Genomic DNA, 19,676 nt, shown 5'->3' on the forward strand with positions numbered 1-19,676 from the left:
AGGAAAAGCGAGCAGCAGAACTGAGGTCACTCAAGTAAGAGGGGACTTTACTCCCAATTAAGATTTTATGTGAGAGCTCAGGAGTTCTTGTCAGCATTTTTTATTGCATAGTTATGCAAGGATTAACTCTGTGAGGTGCTGGCTTCTTTAGAAACAAAAGCACACAAAGTGCTCACTTAGCTTTAAGCATCTGAGCAGGCTCCATCCTTATCTGCTTTCCAATATCCAGATTTTAGGACTTATTCTGTGCAGAGCCCACACAATAAGAAATATACAGAACTGAACTTGCAGCCTGTAAAAGCACTGAACTTGGGTCTATACAAGATTGCTTCATTTATTCCTCGTGAATGAGGATATATTAAGTGGAGAGGATAGATTTAATCCATTCAATACAGTAAATTTATTTCAAAACCAAGATGGGCAAACCAGCTGTGCGAGTAACAGTGCTAACACAGCTTTGAAGCCAACCCCGGGACTCCACACTGGAAACAGAGCCTACCAACATGTGCTGTATACCTGTTCAATAATCACTGAGACCTGAGGTTCATTGGATTGAATAGTCCTATGTACCTTAGCACAGAAGGTTTAATATGAAATCTGTAGTTTTCAAGTAGGTTTGCTGGGTATCAAGGCAGATGAGGTCAGGACTCTGATTCTTACAGCAATACTGTAATAACTATGTTTATACTCCTTTGCCAGAAGAAAATGAAGGTGAGAATACTGGTGAGAAGTCTCTGCATTGTTGTTTACAAGAGAGACTGGAGAATAAGACCTAATTGTGAATTGAGATGAATTTTCAATGGCAATCTAGGAGATAGCACAACTATATAAGGTTACCTGCAGGTCTCCTTTTCACAGTGGCAGGAATTCACTGTCATTTGGGAAAAAGGAATGAATGAACCTTGAGGGCACAGTTGCTGGGCACCCATCTGTCTCTGTCCTTCTGACTTTGTTTTCTAAAAGGTTACTGTGCTTTTGTAAATATAATACTAGGAAATTTGGAAAGAAAGCAGAAAGTTGTACCTGGCCAGGGCTGTCTCACTCGAAAAAGTAGGCATTAGTCTCTTAAAAATTGTTTTGTTAACTTCATTTTACATGGAGGACTAAAGTAGTGAAGTGCTGCCAAATCATGAAAAAAACTGTTGTCTTATGGCAGATGCTAAAGAGTACTTTTTGATTTGGCTTTTAGGAAGCGATTTGATCCCTCTTAGGAAAGCACATAGAATTCTGGGGCAGGTGTGGGGGGAAGAGGGGAGAAGGAGGGGTAATTCTCATTTCACAGGATATGGGATAATTTAATTTTCCCTAAGGAATTGGAGTCTTTTTTTGCTCCTTAAGGGAGCCATATTTAGGGAAGAAAAAAGCATATTAAAAAAACTGAAGTTATCTTTGAATTAAACTAGTATGTATTGTTCTAACATAGAACATACCCTTCTAACTGAAAAGAAATCAATAAAACTAAGAAGAGAGGAGGAAGAAATTATATTTATTTTTTTCCCAAACAAGTACCACTTAACTCCATTAGAAAATGTGTATTTTGGATCATTCTAGGTTTGTTTAATTAAAATCGAATAACCCAATTGAAACAAATTGTTTTCCATATACATAAAGTGTACAAAGCAGTACTTTTGCATCCACCACATTATCAGATAAAACAAACCAAAACAAAACAAAATAATAAACACCAAAAAACAAACGAACAAAAAAACCCCAACAAACCAAAATAACATCAGACTTACAGAGATTGTGTTGCCACACTCTTACTAAAAGCGGCTGATCTCCCCACAGACAAACTAGCTCCTTCCCACGTACTTGTGCACATAGTGTGGCACACTAGAGGGGGTTTCCGTGCCTATACTCCAGGACAGCGCATAGTGATGGACCGTGATGACATGACAAGGGGCAAATTTGACTTCCACACTCCTAGGGACCCCACCACAAAGCAGTCTTCTTTAGACACAGCCCTGTTTCTGCAGAGGGTGGGGAACATCCTGGGAGTTCTCCTCTGTCCACCGGTGGAAGCTGGAGAGATGTTCCAGGTGCAAAAATTGGGCTTTGGGCTGACCAGAAAAGCTCACTTTGTGGTAGAGTGGATTCTGCCCATGCACCTGCCAGAGCTCATAAAATACCAGTCACCAATAATTCAGCTGCAAATTGCAGGCAGTAAAGATAACCTAGCATCATGTGACAAAGATTGAATAGAAACGAAAATAAAATCCTCCAGATAATGGTAGAAATCAATTAGAGGTTAAAGGTGTGTTGATTTTTAATCAGCAGCCTGGGCGCAACTAGTGATATGTGGAAAGCTAACCACTGTAATAATGAACTGTTGCTGCCATCTACTGAACACAAGAATTATATACTACACAGATTTGGCTAGTGATCAACTATGAAACTGTTCACTCGGCTGCATTAAGTAAAATTTCTCTTTCATTGGAACAATCATGTTTCTTTCTAGAAGATGTTCAAGCCATGAATCTGTTTTAAAGAATAGCTGTTCCCCTTTGGGAAATACGGAATTCTCCTTTGGAGAGCCACTCCTAGCCCATGGGGGAATCAAGAGAGTTGGGATTTGTAAAGAGCACATATAGCTCCCATAATGTGAAAGCTATTAATAAGAAAGAGTGACTAGTTAGAGGTGCAGGTGTTTAAAACCTTAGTACTTGTTAGCTTTTCTTTAGTAATATCCCAGAGAACTCCATCATCTTTGCCAAGGATGAATACCTGCCCTCATATGGCAGCTGTGATTTAGATGAAGGAGCTTCTAGTCAAAAAAGCGCTGGCATTGGCACAGAATTTCTACCAGGATGTTGAAGGGTAGGACCAAGGTCAAACAGGCTGCTGAGGAAGTTCTAATCATCAAGAGCTATCCCAACCCCAGTGCTTTGTTTTATTTGGGGACTGAACCTGTTCCTGTATGTCCCAGAAGCTGCCTCTCATTCAGCAGAGGCATTCAAATATATTCATACAGGCATGCAAGCATTACGCTTCTTTAAAAAAAAAGGTTGTACTAGCACAAAACCCAGCAATGATGTCACTAAGTGCAAGAAATAATGCTATCATCTGGTTACAATACATAAAATCTATATGCATTGCTTACCTACAAGGTACATATGTGGACACTCAGCCAAATTTCAGCCCCACAGGTAAATAAGACCCTATTTTGTATTGACTTCAGTGGCAGTTGCACACATCTGCTTCAAAGAGGTCTTTAGCTTATTAAGGGTCATAAGAAGTCTGGAAATAGCAGAGGAAGTGGCAGATAGCAAAGGAGCCCGCTGATCTCACCAAGCACTACATTTAGCTGTGCATTCAGATACATACAACTCGATAACAGTGCAAGAACATGTTTTTGCATGAGACTAAAGAATGTTTGCTACAAAAATAGTCACTTCTGCCTAAGATAGAAAAGGGATTCAAAGAGAAAGATTAATATTAAAATCTGTCTCTTTTTCTCAATTTGCATTAGAGTAAGTCAGGAGTGAAAGGACTGAATTTTATAGAATTACACCAATGTGAAACTAGTGAGAATAGCAAATTGGCATCAGTCATCTGTATTCTTCTGCAAAACTATAAATTTCCACACGAGGGAGCCTCTGCCCACAAAGCTCACAAGTTGCTTCCTCCTGGGAAAGGTGATGGCAATGGTTCCCTGTGAGTTCATAACTTCTGCAGATTGCAGCCTGATTGCACTGCTAAGAATCACAGCAAGAGTCAGTAATAAAATGGTTAAAAGATAATGATGATTGTCAGAGCTTGTTAACCACAATTATTTTGAAGACATATGTAAATCTGTATAAATACCTAAGTGTGGTATATAATCTAAAACATACTGTTTAAATCTATAAGCAATCCTGAGTTAATTTCACTAAGGGAACATTAGTTGCAACTTCCTGACTTCACTGTGTTTGAATTCATATCCATGAACATTAATTTAAAATTAGTCTAAATATTTGTTGAGAATTAATCACCTGATAAATTTAGCTCTTTTTCATTTTTATGAATTATTCATTATCTCCTCTCCTTTCCGTTGATGTGTTGGTTGTTTTCAAGAATTGAATTACTAGTTCATGATAAAAAGAAATATTCAGCATTCCCTGATTTATAAGATGCTTCCCTTGGAAACTTGACCAGTGACTACAACGGCATTTCTTTTTTTACCACCAATATTGTATCCTACTAATTTGCTTCTTGAAGGACTCGTTGGAGTTTTTAGGAGAGGATAAGCAAGTTCATACAGAAAATATTTCACAACAAAAATTATTCTGTTCATGACTTTCATATATATCATGGATGCTTCTACAAAGAAAGTTTGTATTAATAGAAGCCTGTTGGTGAGAATGTTCGGGAATTGTATAATGAGGTGTAACTGCAGGAATGAACAGCTATGTAAAGCTGCCATCTGAAACAGAAAAAGCTCTTACTGTACAGTCTTTCTATCATAGAAAATACCTGAGCTTGCCAAAGGAAAAGAATAATTCTGTTCTAGAGTGGCCTCAGGCAAGTCTGAATGAAAAGTTTCTAACCACCAGATATTATAAAGGAGAACAAACCTTTTAAGGGAAGGCTTGAGTCAATGGAAGCAAGAATCAATGCTGGATAGTTCAAAGTGCACCTCTAGCACATAGAGGACCATCTCTCAAACCTTATGGCCTGCCTTCAATAAAAACAGTGAAAGACCAGATTTTCTGAATAGAACTTATGTTCCCAAGCCTAATGCTGGAGGCCTAATTCCTGGCTGTAACAAACAAGTCTTTGCCATAAAATTAATTTAATAGCAAACATAGCTTCCCTTCTTTCAACTCATTGCAACAGATAACATCTTAAGCTTCCCATTAGGTGATGTCTATTTGTTACTTTCCAACTCAGTTTGCTACTATTAATTAAATAACAAATCAGAAAATTGCTTCTAAAATTAGGAGAAACAAAACCCCCGGAACCCGCTTTCGTGTGGTTGGTAACTGGTACTAGCACTTGCAAAACATCAAAGGCTTCTCTAAACATAGACTTTCATCAGTGATGCTGCAAGCCTTCATCTAATCTTTTATGATTTCCCATGCAGAAACATCAAAAGAGAAAGAAAAGAATAGCACAATTCCAAAGCAAGTGCTCTGTGTGAAAAATATATGTTTAGCTACAACACATATAAAATGTAAAAGGGAAATCATTATTTACGTGAGACGTATTTTAATAAACATCATCATTAGCTCCCTATCTTTTCCTGTAAGGAACAAGGATTTGTGAGGTTCAAAATCATGTCCAAAGCTCAAGCGATTTCTGGAAGAAAATGAAAAAGAATTAGAAAGTATCTAATGTATAAGTCTTCAAAGCAAGAAGCTCAATTTATGTTCATTTTTACTTACTGAAACACATTCTGCATATTTTATTGTTTCTGTCATCTTGTTATAATCCATCCAAAGAGTTTTCAAAGAACATTAAGTCCTATAAATAAACAAACTGTGAATTATATGTATGGTACAAAAATACAACAACTGCTATCAAAAGTCTTACTTGTAGGCTTTTGTTACATGAAGTAATTAGATTAGTCAATCATTTTCTATTACTCTGCCACTAAACAACACAAGTTTCGGAAGACACAATCCAAAAATCTTAAGTATCATGAGAGTTACATTTCTATTTCTGAGTTGTGGCTATTTCGTTCCCACATGAATCTTAACCTCATCCTTACCCCTAGCAATGAGTATTCACTTTTTCATATAACTCTTATCTTCTTTTTATCTTCACAATGAAATTTTTCATAGGAAATTTCATATGACCTGAAAGTCTTATATGTAATACTTGATAGAATTGTTTAAGTGGCACTCACAGTTTGAAATTACTATTACCATACCACAACAGATAAGGGGTTTTGGGGAGTTCAGTAGGTTTGACATTTACATTGATATTTGATCCTGACATGTGAGATATTGAACTATACATGGAATACTATTTAAACAGTTTAATAAAACATTTAGGAACCTAAAGATTCTCAGCAATTAAGAAAAAAAAAGCAGACATAAAAACTAAAAGGTTTTCACTTAAGTTCAGTTAACTGATTAACTTAACAGTTATTCTTTTAGATAGCAGGTTTGGCCTTCCACACTTACAGCTTTGTAGGTTCACAACTGATAGCAGAGGCCCTATTGGGTCTACCACTTTATTTTGCATACTTACAATGAGGAAACAAGCACCAATCAGTATTGCCTTGATTCGCACATCAAGATCTACAGGGACCTGGATCCCAAAGTTGGCGGTGTTGGTAAAGACATTGTTTACAAATCCAGACCAGTACTTGGAAATTTTGCCAATCGTTGACATCTCATTGAGAGTTTTTACCTGCACCAATAAAAACAGGAATACACTTAACTGTAAATAAATCTAGTACACACCAATATCTCCCCACAATTAATGACTGTGCCCTGACACACAGAGTATGCTATAGTTGTCAGGTTGTTCTTTTATTCTTATCATTGAGATGCTCTATTAGTGTCAGATTTTCCTTTAGGAGTGGCACACAAGAAAGGGTCTCAAGTTTGGAAACATCAGCATCTTTAGAGCTGACAGGAAAGTGGAGGAAATGAGATGTAAAAATTTATACCATACTTTTGCTCTTCTTTCCCAATGATTTTGTTTTCTACATTGCGTTTCTGATATGCTCCAAATCATAGCAGTACCAATGCTGTGGACCACTTTCCCTTACAACTGACAGGTAAGTTTTCAATTATGTAGCTATCTGCATGTTTCTCACAGTATATTGGGACTTTCAGTCAGTACCCAGTGAAGTCTACTTATTTGGCTAACAAGTTGATCAATGAAGAAGCTCTTTTATGATTCCTTAATTAAGGAAAAGCACTTTGTTCACATCAGAAAACTCTGTGCAGGGTTTCTTTGATTATCTCCCATTCTCCCTGTCATCCATTACATACCTCAATGGCTCCTCAGAATTATTTTTCTCCTGATAAATGTTGTCAACTGAATTTAGACATATTGGACAGTAGTCCTCCCTGTGGTTCTCAGTCTAAAAGTGATGACAGCAGCAGATTCAATGCCACAGGATTCAAGGGACTGTTTCAGGTAACAGTGAATCCATGTGGGATAAAACCCTGAGTTTATAAAAAGCAATGGCTGAGTGCTCAAGGACTATAGAATATCAGGACTTCACCTAGCAACTTGTTTGTTTCCTTGAAGGGACAGTCACTCCTGTCCAGAAAACATCTGTAGAAATCTGAGTGTACAAGTCAGGAACTCCAATGCATTTTGTTGTAGTTCTGTTCCATAATTATAGCAACATATTTTTAAGGGTAGAATCACGGATTTTTGAGTAAGAAATTTATTCAATGTAGTAAAACCTTAAATTCTTAACTCTCACAAGAAACATACCTCGAAGTCAACATCTTCAAAACAGCCACATGTTGCATATGGGCCAATTATTTTTAGTACATCTTCTTTACTTTCATTCTGTATAGTAAACTTTGGCAGAAAAGGGTCCCAGTTCTGTACAACATATCCAGCTATTGTACCTGGTGGGGACTGAACTTCTAACTAGCAAAAAAAAGAGAAAACAAAGATCTTCTAAAGTAACTTTATAGTAGTATATTTTAAAAGTGTATTGTTTATATAATGAAAAAAATATATAACTTTACCAAACTGTCAACTTGATATTACAAGGCTATCTGATGGTGGGTTTAAATATATTGGACAATATGAAAGTCAAAAGCTACACCAGAAGCTAATAGCTTACGTATAAAAAACTATATATTGTTAAAAAATTTTGTCATTATAATCAATGAGTAGGTATCCTTATAAACTTTTTTTATACAGTAGCTGTGCTACCAAAGGACCTCTTTTAAAAAGGATCGATGCAGTACTGAGAATGTAGGTAGATGAGTCAACTCTTAAAGCATTTTCATAAAACAAGAAAAATGTCTGAATAAGAGAGAGTCTGAAACAATAAAAGACCTGGTATGTTACAGAATCTGTGGTTTTCTCTAAAAGCAGCTTATTTTCAAGAGATATATGGCCTTGAGGAGAAAGAGCCATGGAGTGAAGCATCAGCTGATTCAGAGGGGTGCTTCCCAGTCATACCCACACATACTAATGGTTTCCAGGGATTGTCTATCCTTCACACTTGGGGAGTATAGTGGGTGATTTCCATCTGTAGCACTGATATTAGTATGTGTCGGGGCAAGCAGTGTTTTGGGGTGTTAGCTGACTGGAGGGATAACTGTATCATCAGACACAAAAGCTTGGGATGTCAGGGAAAGTAAAGACCCATGAAAGAGGGGAGGCATGCTGGGAATATAACTCACAAAAGCGCTCCATTTATCAATAGTTACTTCTAAGCAAAGGCCTCCATGCAGTCCCCTCCAGGCTGAGATGTGGGTGTAAATCTCTTCCTGCCATCCTCACAGGGGTTGCACAAGGCTTTATTAATGCTGTGCACATACAACGAGAAGCTTGGACAAAGGGCAGTTAGGATTCACTCACCTCTTGCAGGAAACAGGGGAACCAGCAGCTGTTGCATCTCAAGGGTCTGTTCACTGTAATCACTTCTTGGCCCATGTTATCAGCAATCCTTATGGTGAAAGACCTTATAGGCGAACACAGATTACGATCAAAGCAATCATTTTCTTCTACTGCAAAGTAAACTCTTTGTCCCAAATGGTTTTTTATCTCGTATTTGCTGGAGGTCTCTGTGCCAACTATGGCTAATGAAGCAAAATAAGTAGAAAATTGCCTCAATATAATATTAGCATATATATTAGAATATATTCTAAAAATCTATGGAACAAAGTGTAATAATTGTTTTGAAGTAATGACACAAAGGAAAAATGCAATTATAAGGAAATAATAATAACAGGTCTGTATTTTGAAGGAACATTTAGTTCAAAGATTTTGATTTGCTGTACACTAAATCGCATTATCACAGAACAGAATTCAGTTGAGTTTCAGTTTGAGCTTTTCCTTACTTTATCATCTGTGAAAAGTAAAATATGAGGCTGCCCCACTTCAGCGAGCAAAACTTTCACCCAGTGAGGTAGCCAAAAATCAGGACAAAAACACTTTGAAGGAAGAAATGCATTTTAAAATGTTTTCAGTTCAGAACTTAATACTTGTTCAGTACTTTGAAATTCTGAGGAATAGAAAACAGATGCCTCCAAAAGGCTTCCAAATCCTTCCCCCACCTCACTGAAGTCACCGTACCTTCAAGAAGCTCCACTTGCTGATGAATAATTATCCGGTCCAGCTGTTAAAAATACAAATAAATAAACAAGATGGTGGGTGCTGGAAAGGTCTGGGGCTACTGGTGATCACCATCACCTGTCTATTTTTATTGCTTATCTCCCTTTTACTAGGTTCCCTTTCCTTCCAGAGGTGCATAAGTTGGGTGCTCAAGGTCTATCTCAAGTCACACTTTAGACATCTCTGAAATGATGACTGAAGAGTGTGACATTGGGTGTTGTGGTTATATAATTCACACACATATTTGAAGAAAAACAAGCTTTGAGGCTCACGGGAGACCTTATCACCATGTTCCAGTATTTAAAGGGTGGTTACAGAGAAGATGGAGACTTCCTTTTAACAAGGAGTCACATGGAAAAGACAAGGGGTACAGGTTACTGCTGTGGAAATTCTGATTAGACACAAAAGGAAGATTTTTCATAATGAGGACAATTAACTGTTGGAAAGTGGTGGATTCCCTGACACTGGGAACTTTTAAGATTCAGCTGACAGGGAGCTGGGACAATTAGTCTACATCAACTAAGAGAGGTTGACCTAGTCACTGGACCAGGTGATACCGGAGATCCCTTCCAACCTGCCATTCTATGGTTCTACAATTTGTCACTGGGAGAATGAGGAAGGCAACAGCAATGGAAAGATGCATGTGAAAAGCAGGACCCGTTTCAGACTCCTGTGCATCCCTCCTGCTCTTGGCCCCTTACCCCAAAGCTAAGGATAGTGCGGGGCACCATGGCAGTGAAAGAGTGAATTAGTTTAGACTCAAGCTGAAAACATGCTGCAGCCACATTCAAAGGGCCTTGCTAGAGCAGCCTATCAAGGCAATTAGGTGATGCCAGCAAAGGCACACACAATCTTTAACACTCTGATCTCAGGCACTGGTAGTTCTGCACCCTAAATCTGGCAAGCAGTCACATTAGGGTGCCAGAATGGGCAAAACAACACTCCCCAGAGAAACCCTCAGCTTACTGAAACTGTCTTCCCCTGTGAGCTGGTTACAAATGCAGGAGAATAACTGCCACAATACCCTTGCTTTGCTGTGCTTACAATCCCTCCGACGTTACTCTTCTTTAGAGAACAGTCATTAGCATTATAAAATCAGCAAGACTTAATTTCAGTCTACCTTTCAGTTTTATGTGACTTTTTATGCCTGTTTTATGCGATAGTTTAGGCTTTGCTAATCTTTTAGTCCTTAAATTCCTGATGGGCAAACACGTGGCACAGGATTTTGCTGTTACTCACAGCTGCAAACAGAAAGCACACAGCGACCTTCTGAGACCAGCATGTCACTGCTCTCCAGCGTCTGTATATTTTACAATTGATAAACCTTGCCTGGTACGTATTCAAACTGTTGCAGCCATTTGTCAGTTCTAGTCATCTCCTGCAGCTACTTCAGGCTGCAAAGAAAAGCTGGTACAAGAGAAACTTCTTTATCCCTTTCATTAATCTCTGAAATGTGCATGCCAGTAATTGAAATAATAAAAAATATTTGGACTTAAAAATTTTCTCCCAAGGATCTCTGCTGTTTGTTGTTTAGGTTTTATGAGAGATGTGAACTCTTGGAACTCATGGGAAGTGCTCTGATGATATAAAAAGAATAAAAACGTTAAAGATGGTAGAGCTGCTTCAGCATTTTAGTTTTGATTTTAGTATGGATTTCTTTGCCCCACATAGACTTTCACAAGGAAAACAAAATGACAGAGACTGAACAGTTAAAAGCTTTGAGTGATTTTGATCTGTTTATTGGTTTATTGTGAGCAATGTATAAAAAATGTTGAGACAACACGGCAGTAACACTTGTTAGGCTTGTTTTGCCTTCCCTGGTTTGGGCAAGACAGCTATTCTGAAGCACCTTTTATTGGGACACTTGTGGATCAACTGAATTCTGCACTTGCATTTGAAAGATGTAAAGCCCTTTTTTTTTTACAAGGATCTGAGCCCTCTTGAGTTCAGATATGTTAAAATTCCTTATACACAGCTAATTCTTAGTATTCTGTTTTGTGGAAATTAAATTTACATCTGATCAGTCTAACCAAGTCTAAACCAAGAAGCATTTACAAAACTAGTTAAGCCTGAATGGTGGCACAACATGCTGTTAAGCTACTTGGAAAGTTCTCCAAGGTCTGATCTGCATATTTCTGCTACGGAAAAAGGTTCCCTCCATTTTTGTGATGGACACTGGACAATTCCTCAAACTATGGCTGTGATCTAGAAGATAATACTGAGGTTTGGTCAATTTTTTTTTTTTTTGTAGGAAATTGTTTAGTGTCACTTCTGTGACAGTGAAAGAACAGTATCTGTCTGCCAAGACAGAAGCAAGTTATTGGCCATTTTTGATGCACCTTGAACAGCTGAGCAAATCACTCCTCAGTCTAAAAAATGTCGCTCCCACGCTCTGTGATCAAATGCTCATGTAATTGACAACTGATATTTTGTGCATGGGCACCATGAAATGAAAATCATAGCTCCACATGAAAGATGATACCTGTAGTGACTCCCAGTTTCATTAGCTATCTGGGTAACTTAGATCGAAATATAAGATGTATTCAATTTCTGTTTCTGCGCAAAACTACCAGAATTGTATATCTAAAATACACACCTCAAGAGAAATAAATATTTCCCAGCACCACCAAAATACAAACACAGTAGAAGTGTGTGTATCAGAATCACAGCCTGACTATCCTGAGGCCCAGTTCTGTTCCTGATCATACCAGGCAGGGTGTATGACCCATTGCTCAGCATATGTAAGAGCAGCAGAATCCAGCCACACCTGAAATGCAAACAGGACTTAGTGTCAAGGCAGTAGCAGGGAGTGACTCTCCCAGTAAAAAAGTGTAGGAAGAGATGAAACTTCTGGAACAAAGTTGCAGACCATCGCAGGTCTGAGCTCCAGGGACTGAGAGTTTTCACACAGCGAGATGGACAGCTCATGTTTAACAGGACAGAGAAGACTTTAGCATTCCTTTTCCCTCCCCTGCCTGTGACCTACTGGTCTGCTTCCATTTCCAAGCATTTTCCTCTCTTGGGCAGTAGCACTTTCCTGCCCCATGACCCAACACAATGCAGGTGCAGGTTTGTAGCTGCCCAGACTTACGCTCACAAGTTGTGTCCTTGAGAACTTTTCTCCCCAGGACCTTACATCCAACCTGGAGAGCACTGTTGTGGGCAGCAGTTTGCTCATGAGACCTTCATGTTCCTCAAAGGATGGGTTGCAAGGAGGTGATAATTCCTTCACACGCTGCCTGTTTTAATCTTTTTGAGGCAGGCCAGAGTTTGATAGCCATTTCCCTGAGGATGAGCTCTTAAGCAGCTGGAAGAAAACTGGGGGGACACTGAACAGTATAATAATATGATCTAGAACAAGTCCTAGAGGGAAGAAAACCATGATTTTGGTGCAAAAAGAGGTGCATGCACAACAAATGGATTTCTGTGCAAATGAACAGCCACAATGAAGGAAGAGCTTGTCACTCCTATGGCTCCTTATTTCATAGTAATATCAAACAACAAAAAAACCTTTCCATCTCTGCCTGTCCCTCCCTTGGGAAAAACAAAATAAACAAGCAAAACCCCCAAGACAATTCTAACATTTGGAAAGATTCAGGACCTGGTTCAGGTACTCCAGACCAGGTGGCAAGTTATAAGGGTGTGATGTTTGCTTCCAGAGGCTTGTTGGTTCAACAGGTTTATTCTGTCCAGAAAGGTCAGAAGAACCAGGGAGGTGATCCTTAAAAACTGGGTTGGTTTGTCCCCGATATTCTGCAGGGAAAGAAGAAAAATAATAATTACAATCAGAAAGTAACAGGATCAAACAGCAGCTAGCTGTTCAGATCAAAACTGGAAAAATATCATATTCTGCCTGTGACTATATCAGCATTTTGATTCAGATCAGGAGTGAGGATCTGAAACAAATCTTCTGATGGTCCCACACTTACAGCACTCTGATTCAATTTATAAAGAAATCTTAAGAGTATGGAAAGTGGAATTGCTGTAGATGAAGCTAACCAGGAGATATGTATGGTCTTGGATGGTAGCTAATCCACTCTGACAGGTTGCAAGCACTGAGTCTCTGTGACAAAGCTGGATGGAGCTGGTCTGGATTCACACACACGGGATGGCCATAAGCTCCTCAGCACAGGTTGCTGAGCCCTGCGCCCCATGAGCTGCCCTGCACGTTAATGTATACCAAGCTGCTGAAGGCTTGCTTCTAGCAAGATGCTTTCTAGCATCTTGAGGGTATGCATATTTTCTCTTGATTAGAGATAATCTTTCCAGAGATCTCAGATACCCTAAGCTAGATGTTACAACTCTGGTATCAAAGTCTAAACAGCCTCTTACAGTGTATTATTCATTATTATCTTAATGAGAAGATCAGATATCATTAAGCTGTGTTTTCTGGTTTGCTATTGCAAACTCATCCTTTAGGACAGTGATGGTTACCTTGGCTAGTGCTGCGAAGGTAATGAGAGTATTTACTGTTACAGGCACCTGAATGCCTGCACCCCTTCATATGCACAGGCACAGTCTCTGAGTAGACAGTGATAACCTTAGCCATTTGATTCTCAGCAAACTCAGCAAAACCAGTAGGTTTTACTCCAAGCATCTTTCCACAGCCTTCACTAAGACTGGCTCTGCCAGAACAAGCAAGAGCAAACTGAAGCTCTCTGCATAGAAAATGGCAAATCCTTCTAATAGTAAGCTGAGCCTCTGTGCTTCAGCAGTAAAGCAGTACCCAAACTGATCATTTTTATCTCATGTGTGACAATACATAGGCATGATGGGATTTGAGGTCCAGAATGAATTTTGGCTCTAAGTCTGAAGCTCTCTTTTGCTGTTGTGGGTTTAAATGAGATCCTTTAGCATTATTTGAACTCACTGTGGCTGATTCATCATTTAATCATATTTTGATCTTAATTTGTCTTTGCAGCTACTGCTTTCTTTCAAAGTCTGAGACCACAGGAAGAAAAAGTAACCTCTTTGAATTTGTAGCTGGCTTTTAAAAATGTATAAGTGGGTAATAAATATTTTATAGGCTCTTCTGCATCATTTTACCTCACAGGGTTCTGTTACTGCCGTAATTCTTGTTGTTACATGAAATGCCACGAAGTGGCCGAGTGTTAGTGTTATTCTCGAATGATAAAGAGGAAAAGGAAGACAACAAATTGCAGTTCTACCTGTCAAATTTTAAGCTATACAAAAATCAAATAGTAAATACATTAAATATTCATGACAGTCTGACACTTTGTCTATTTTCGTGGATGTTTCCCATTTCATTTATGGTATGGGAAAACTTAAAAGTTAGCATACAATACAGTGAGCTTTCTGTACAAACATAATTCATAGCGTTACTTGTTCCTAAAAGAAGTATATTATCAAATTCCTTCATTTTTAAAACCATATTACACAACATTACTATTTTCATACTTATGTTAACTACTTTGCATTAAAAATATACAAACCCAGATCTCTTATATGGCTAAAGGTACGCAAAGTGTATATAAAACCCCCAGTATTTTGCAAGAGTACAACAATGCCATAAAACCTGCTTGCTGCTGAATACCTTTTAATGTTGTAAATGCAGAATGTTGTCAGTATTTTGGGGGCAAAGAGGGGTAAACATTTGACAAACTTAAATAGACATTGCTGAAAGTCCCTAGGCCAATATCTGCCTCTGTACATCACAGCAGGGTGACCTCTGTGGAGTTGTATTCATGTTGAGAAAAAATAGATTTGTATCCTTCTGCTTAGTTTAAGTATTTGAAAGCATGGAGAAAATAAATTTAGAAGGCTGGTTAGATCAGCATGCTGCAAGGTTGGCCAATAGCCCTGAGTACCCACCCAGCTGCAGCTAGAACACAGTGTGTGACAAAGATGAACCCAGATAGGAGTAATCTGATTAAATTCAGTTATTCTTCAGATATTTGTTTTTTCCCTACATGGTTATCAGGACTCTGGCCAGTTCTGAAAGTGAAAAGCATTTGCTGATTTGGTATTTTTGAAGTGGAATAAGAAAGAAGTGTGCAAAAACAGTGGTACCTTTAGCTCAATACCTGCCCTTCCCAAGCATTCTGAACCAACAACTTTAAGAAAAAAAAGACAAATGCTATATTTTTGATTGAACGGAGATGTTAACATTTTATAACATTTTATTCAAATAAATTCTCGTATAGATTTTAGTCTCCTTAGGAGCCTCCTGAATTCTAAAAAAAAATTAAAGGAAGCCAAAACAATTGTGCTTTGGCTGATGTGGTTTTAGCCTGAAACTCATTTCATCAGACTGCTGATTGCTGGAAACGTACAAGACTGTAGTTTTCTGTAAACATGATCTAAAAATACAGACTATAGATGCACTTACCTTGAGAGGCCATGAAGCTTCCTGAGTTACTTCTTCAAAGGAAGCCAGGTTAAAAGAAAAGGCTTTTCTTGTTGCAGCAAAGAAAAAAAGAGCACAGCATGCACAAAACTTCAGAAGGTGTCTGTCTGCTTCATATCAGCTTACAAAGAACTGGAGGAAATGTATTGCCTTTCTCATGTTCCAGAACACTGCATTTTATGTCGATGGACAACAGGGGGAGATGATGCTAACAAACAAGAAAAACACTATTCATTTCAAGTTGTTTGCACCAATGGAAAAAGTGTTTTGTGAATACGAAAAGGCACAACTTCAATGTACCTACTGGCTAACTGAACACATTTGACCTAAAATTCTGCTTTTTAACATATGTACATATTCTGAGACTACACAAATTCTGTCTTTATAATTCAATATTTATGTTTCCATTTCTTCAGGGTATCCAGTAAAGACAGAGGAGCTAATTACCTGTATTTCCCTACTGCTAGCCCCCAGTCAACTCTTCCAATGCACAAAGAAAGAAAATCTACCTTGGATATATCACTGTATTCCACCTATGCAGCATAAGCCTCCCCTACGAGGGGTGTCATGGCTGCATACAGACCCAGAAAATGGTTCTATAACCCACCCCCTGCACACACCCACCCCATGCATCTGTGTGAGGGGTTTAAACTGGATTTGGAGAATTAAAACAGACTCGCTGTGCTTTGCTCCAGGCAAGCACCATCCATACCAAAACGTAACACATGTAATAACTCATACTGAACTGGGAGGAAAGGAAGAGGAGGAGGGAGGATAACCTTGACTTACCAGCTCATATTTCTGCCTCAAGTGCCCAAGTCACCATGGAGATCCTCACACACATGCGATCTGCAGACAGATAAGAAGCATGGCTGCAAAAATGGCAGAGACTATGCACAGAGCCCAGCAGAGCAGACTGAGGTGTTGGGAACCATTTTCTGTTCTCCCCACTAGTACAAGTCCTACTGGTTTGAAACGGTCTCTAGGAGCATGTCTGAGCAGATTTAACTCCAGAGTCTGTTGTTCAAGAAGATGCTGATGAGGATTCTCTGAAGGAAGAATACAGGAAAACCCTCCCCCCCCCCCCCCCGAAAAAATATAAAAAAGATATGGCAGCTGATTTTTACTGACTGTATTCACAAATGCAAGGGCCTCAGGTCTACCTACAGAACGCGTTTAAAAAATTTAGCTATGTGAAAATTCTGAGGAGTTTATCATTGCCTGCTTGGGAAGTCCTTGTGCACTCACCCCTGGAAACTCCAGTGAAGGGAGAGTAGCCCACAGACAAAATGGTTGTGTAAAATGAGCACTAAACAACCCTTTCTGGACTGGGAAGAAATTTGACATCAATGGAAATAAAGATTAAGAATGACTAAAAATTTTTGCTTCCTTTCTCCCTGTCAAAGACGTGCTTCTTTGGAGCAGAGGATCTAACCTGGAGAGCAAACACCAGTAAATATAGTAAACCTAATTATGAAAATGACAGATAAAAACTCAGGCAAGACAGTATTTATCTACCTTAGAAGGGAATAAAGATTTATTTTACCTCCCAGAATACCAAAGGGAAAACATATCCCAGTAACTAAACCAAAGAAAAAAAAAATCCCAATAATTTGGTCAAGGCATAAAGCAAGTGCAGAACATCAAGAAAGGTGCCTAAAACAGACAAAAAATTCTAAAAATAAAATGTGCTGAAAGAAGATACTTCAAACATTTTAAAGGCTTTTTGAGAAGTCCAAGTAGCTCACTTGTTGATATGGAGAGTCACAGAGGTGCCAAGGCAGCATGCCTATGCTGTACTCTGTAACATGGGACCAGCCCCAGTCCTTTCCTGCAGCCACTGAAGTCTGTGGGATGGAACAGCCTGGCTGTGCTGGGAACTGCTGGCACCATGGAATAGGCTTCCAGGAAAGAGCCATGGTGGTACAGGCAGGTTCACCTCTCTGCAGCAGCCAGGTTTCATTATCCCTCTGCTCATGAAATAAACATTTTCCTGAGGCTGTTCTGCCCCCAAAAAACTGATTTTCTGACATTATTTACAAAATTGCAGTAAATAGTTAATAGATAGAAAACTTGAAGTGCATTTTATATTTTTCCATTTCTTTCCCAGATTTCCACATCTTTTGCAATGTCTTCTCTTACCTTATTCTTATAGTTTTATTCTGAAGCAATAATTTTAGTAGATTATATCAATAGATTTCCGCAGGATTTGTAAGCAATAGTCTTTTTGTAAGGACAATTGGCATATGTCCTTACAAGTAAAACTATGTTTAATAATTTCTTTAATCTGAATTTTTGGCTTTTTTTTTTATTTTTTAATAAATACATATTGGTCAAAATCTGCTCCATCTGTGATTAAAAGTGACCTCAAATAAGGCCTTCCAGAACAGAAGACTTAATCATACTTACCCAGACACAACTGCAGCCATACTTTGGTGCTATTTAGAATTGCACAGGAAAAACTACTGAAGAAATCAGGACAAACCTTTAAAGAATTGCATACAGCTATTTCTAGTTAAGATTTAAGGACCTCAGAAGGCAGAATGGCAACACCCAAAGGGGAATTCTGCCAAGTCACAGAGCTTGCTGCCTCTGCCCTTGAAGGCGGCTCCAGGGGATCACAGCCTACATTTGCTCTATCAGGAGCCTGAGCACTAAAATATATTACCTTCCTCTGTACAAACGTGGCAGACATCTGTAACACATTCACAGGTATTAAAAATAAATAAATAAACAAACTGAATTTGTGTATATATATCCCCTCTACCTATAAAATACACTTGCTCTATCCCACGCTGTACAGCCTATAAAAATTGATGGGCAAATCATCAGAAGGTGCAGCATGGATCCATTAAAATCAATGAGACTATTCAGATCAGGGCAAGCAGTGCTTGAGTGAAGGAGTTTATACATCTAGAACCATCAGTTTTTTCCTGTTGCATTCTATAATTACAACTTCTCCAAAAGCACTGGGATCCATCCCCACTAAGCTTATGTACAAACACCACTGCAATTAAAGCCTATTACGCAAACTACTGCAGCCTGTAGGAAACATAACCATGGACAAAGACATCATTGTCCCAAGACAGCACAGAACCAAACCACAGATTTTCATCCAGAAAGCATATAGTAATAGTCAGCCAGGTAGATCAATAGGGCAAAGATACCATATGGCTCAACATAGGTGCTGCTTTTCTGGAGCCTAATAACACTTATTTTCTACAGGCACCAGAGCCAGAATATGGCAATGGTTTCACAAAAAACAAAACACTTTCACTAGTGATCAGAAGTGCCAAGAGACAGCAACAAAACTCAAAGTATTAGGGAATGCTGATTTCTTGTCCTGCTCCCTTCTGCTTGGAAAACTGCCTTATAAAGCTGGTGCAAGATATTTGCCCTTGTACACAGTGGGAAAAAGACAACAATGCCCTTTCCCCACTGTCTCACTATTGGCTTCCCCAGGTAAGCAGGAACTGTCTCTTCCCTTGTCCCCATAGTCTACACGTTCAGGCAAGCGCCCTCAGCTCCTCCTCACCTGCTTTTTTTGAAGTCCAAGCAGCCAGGGACGCCTGGTGCTATCCAGCAGGCAGGTTGAGGAGAGTGTGCAGATATCATGACATGCATCCAAAACATCACCAAGCAATGCCTGATCTTCCCTTCTACTAAGAGGGGTGATCATTAATGCCTATTTCCATTTAAAGTTTCCTTTAAAATATTAATTTTCACCAGCATTAAAATACATTGTTATTGTCAATATTTTAATAGAAAATTATATAGCCTTATTCCTTTTTATAGACTTGCCTTTAGTACAGGAAGAAATGCTGAGCATGAGTATATCAGACTGTGCAATAAGAAGCTCCAAGGATTTTTACAGAGTATTGCTTTCTGCACTAGGGAAAAAAAAAAAAAATCAAAAAAGAAAAAATAAATTTCTAAAACCAGCTACTGTCTAGTATGGAACTCACCTTGAACTTTGGTTTGTGAGGCGTCTTGCTTCAGCTCGTGTCTACAGTAACTCCTCCCCTCTGAAGACGTCTGCAATTATGCTGAAATACTGCAGGCAGCA

At 38.8% G+C, this 19,676-nt stretch overlaps 1 protein-coding gene across 2 annotated transcripts; it reads right to left on the reverse strand.

The window, feature by feature from the left end:
* Positions 1–1,522: 1,522 nt before the first annotated feature.
* Positions 1,523–16,892, reverse strand: LOC134155673 (phospholipid scramblase family member 5-like). Of its 2 annotated transcripts, XM_062603097.1 has the most exons (8): positions 16,400–16,892; positions 15,593–15,818; positions 12,845–12,996; positions 9,205–9,247; positions 8,488–8,708; positions 7,381–7,542; positions 6,175–6,336; positions 1,523–5,442 (listed from the first exon to the last, which is right to left on the reverse strand). In XM_062603097.1, exons 2-8 carry the CDS (start codon positions 15,603–15,605, stop codon positions 5,404–5,406), a joined length of 792 nt encoding a protein of 263 aa, XP_062459081.1. In that variant the 5' UTR covers positions 15,606–15,818; positions 16,400–16,892; the 3' UTR covers positions 1,523–5,403. The 2 variants fall into 2 exon arrangements, with proteins under 2 accessions (XP_062459081.1, XP_062459082.1); XM_062603098.1 differs by lacking the exons at positions 15,593–15,818; positions 16,400–16,892 and having other exon boundaries at positions 8,488–8,590; positions 12,845–12,868.
* Between the last annotated feature and the right edge of the window lie 2,784 nt (positions 16,893–19,676).

The sequence above is a fragment of the Pezoporus occidentalis genome, unplaced genomic scaffold (assembly GCF_034315485.1).
Source record: "Pezoporus occidentalis ecotype Australia unplaced genomic scaffold, CSIRO_AGI_Poc_V1 ctg8, whole genome shotgun sequence".
NCBI lineage: Eukaryota > Metazoa > Chordata > Aves > Psittaciformes > Psittacidae > Pezoporus > Pezoporus occidentalis.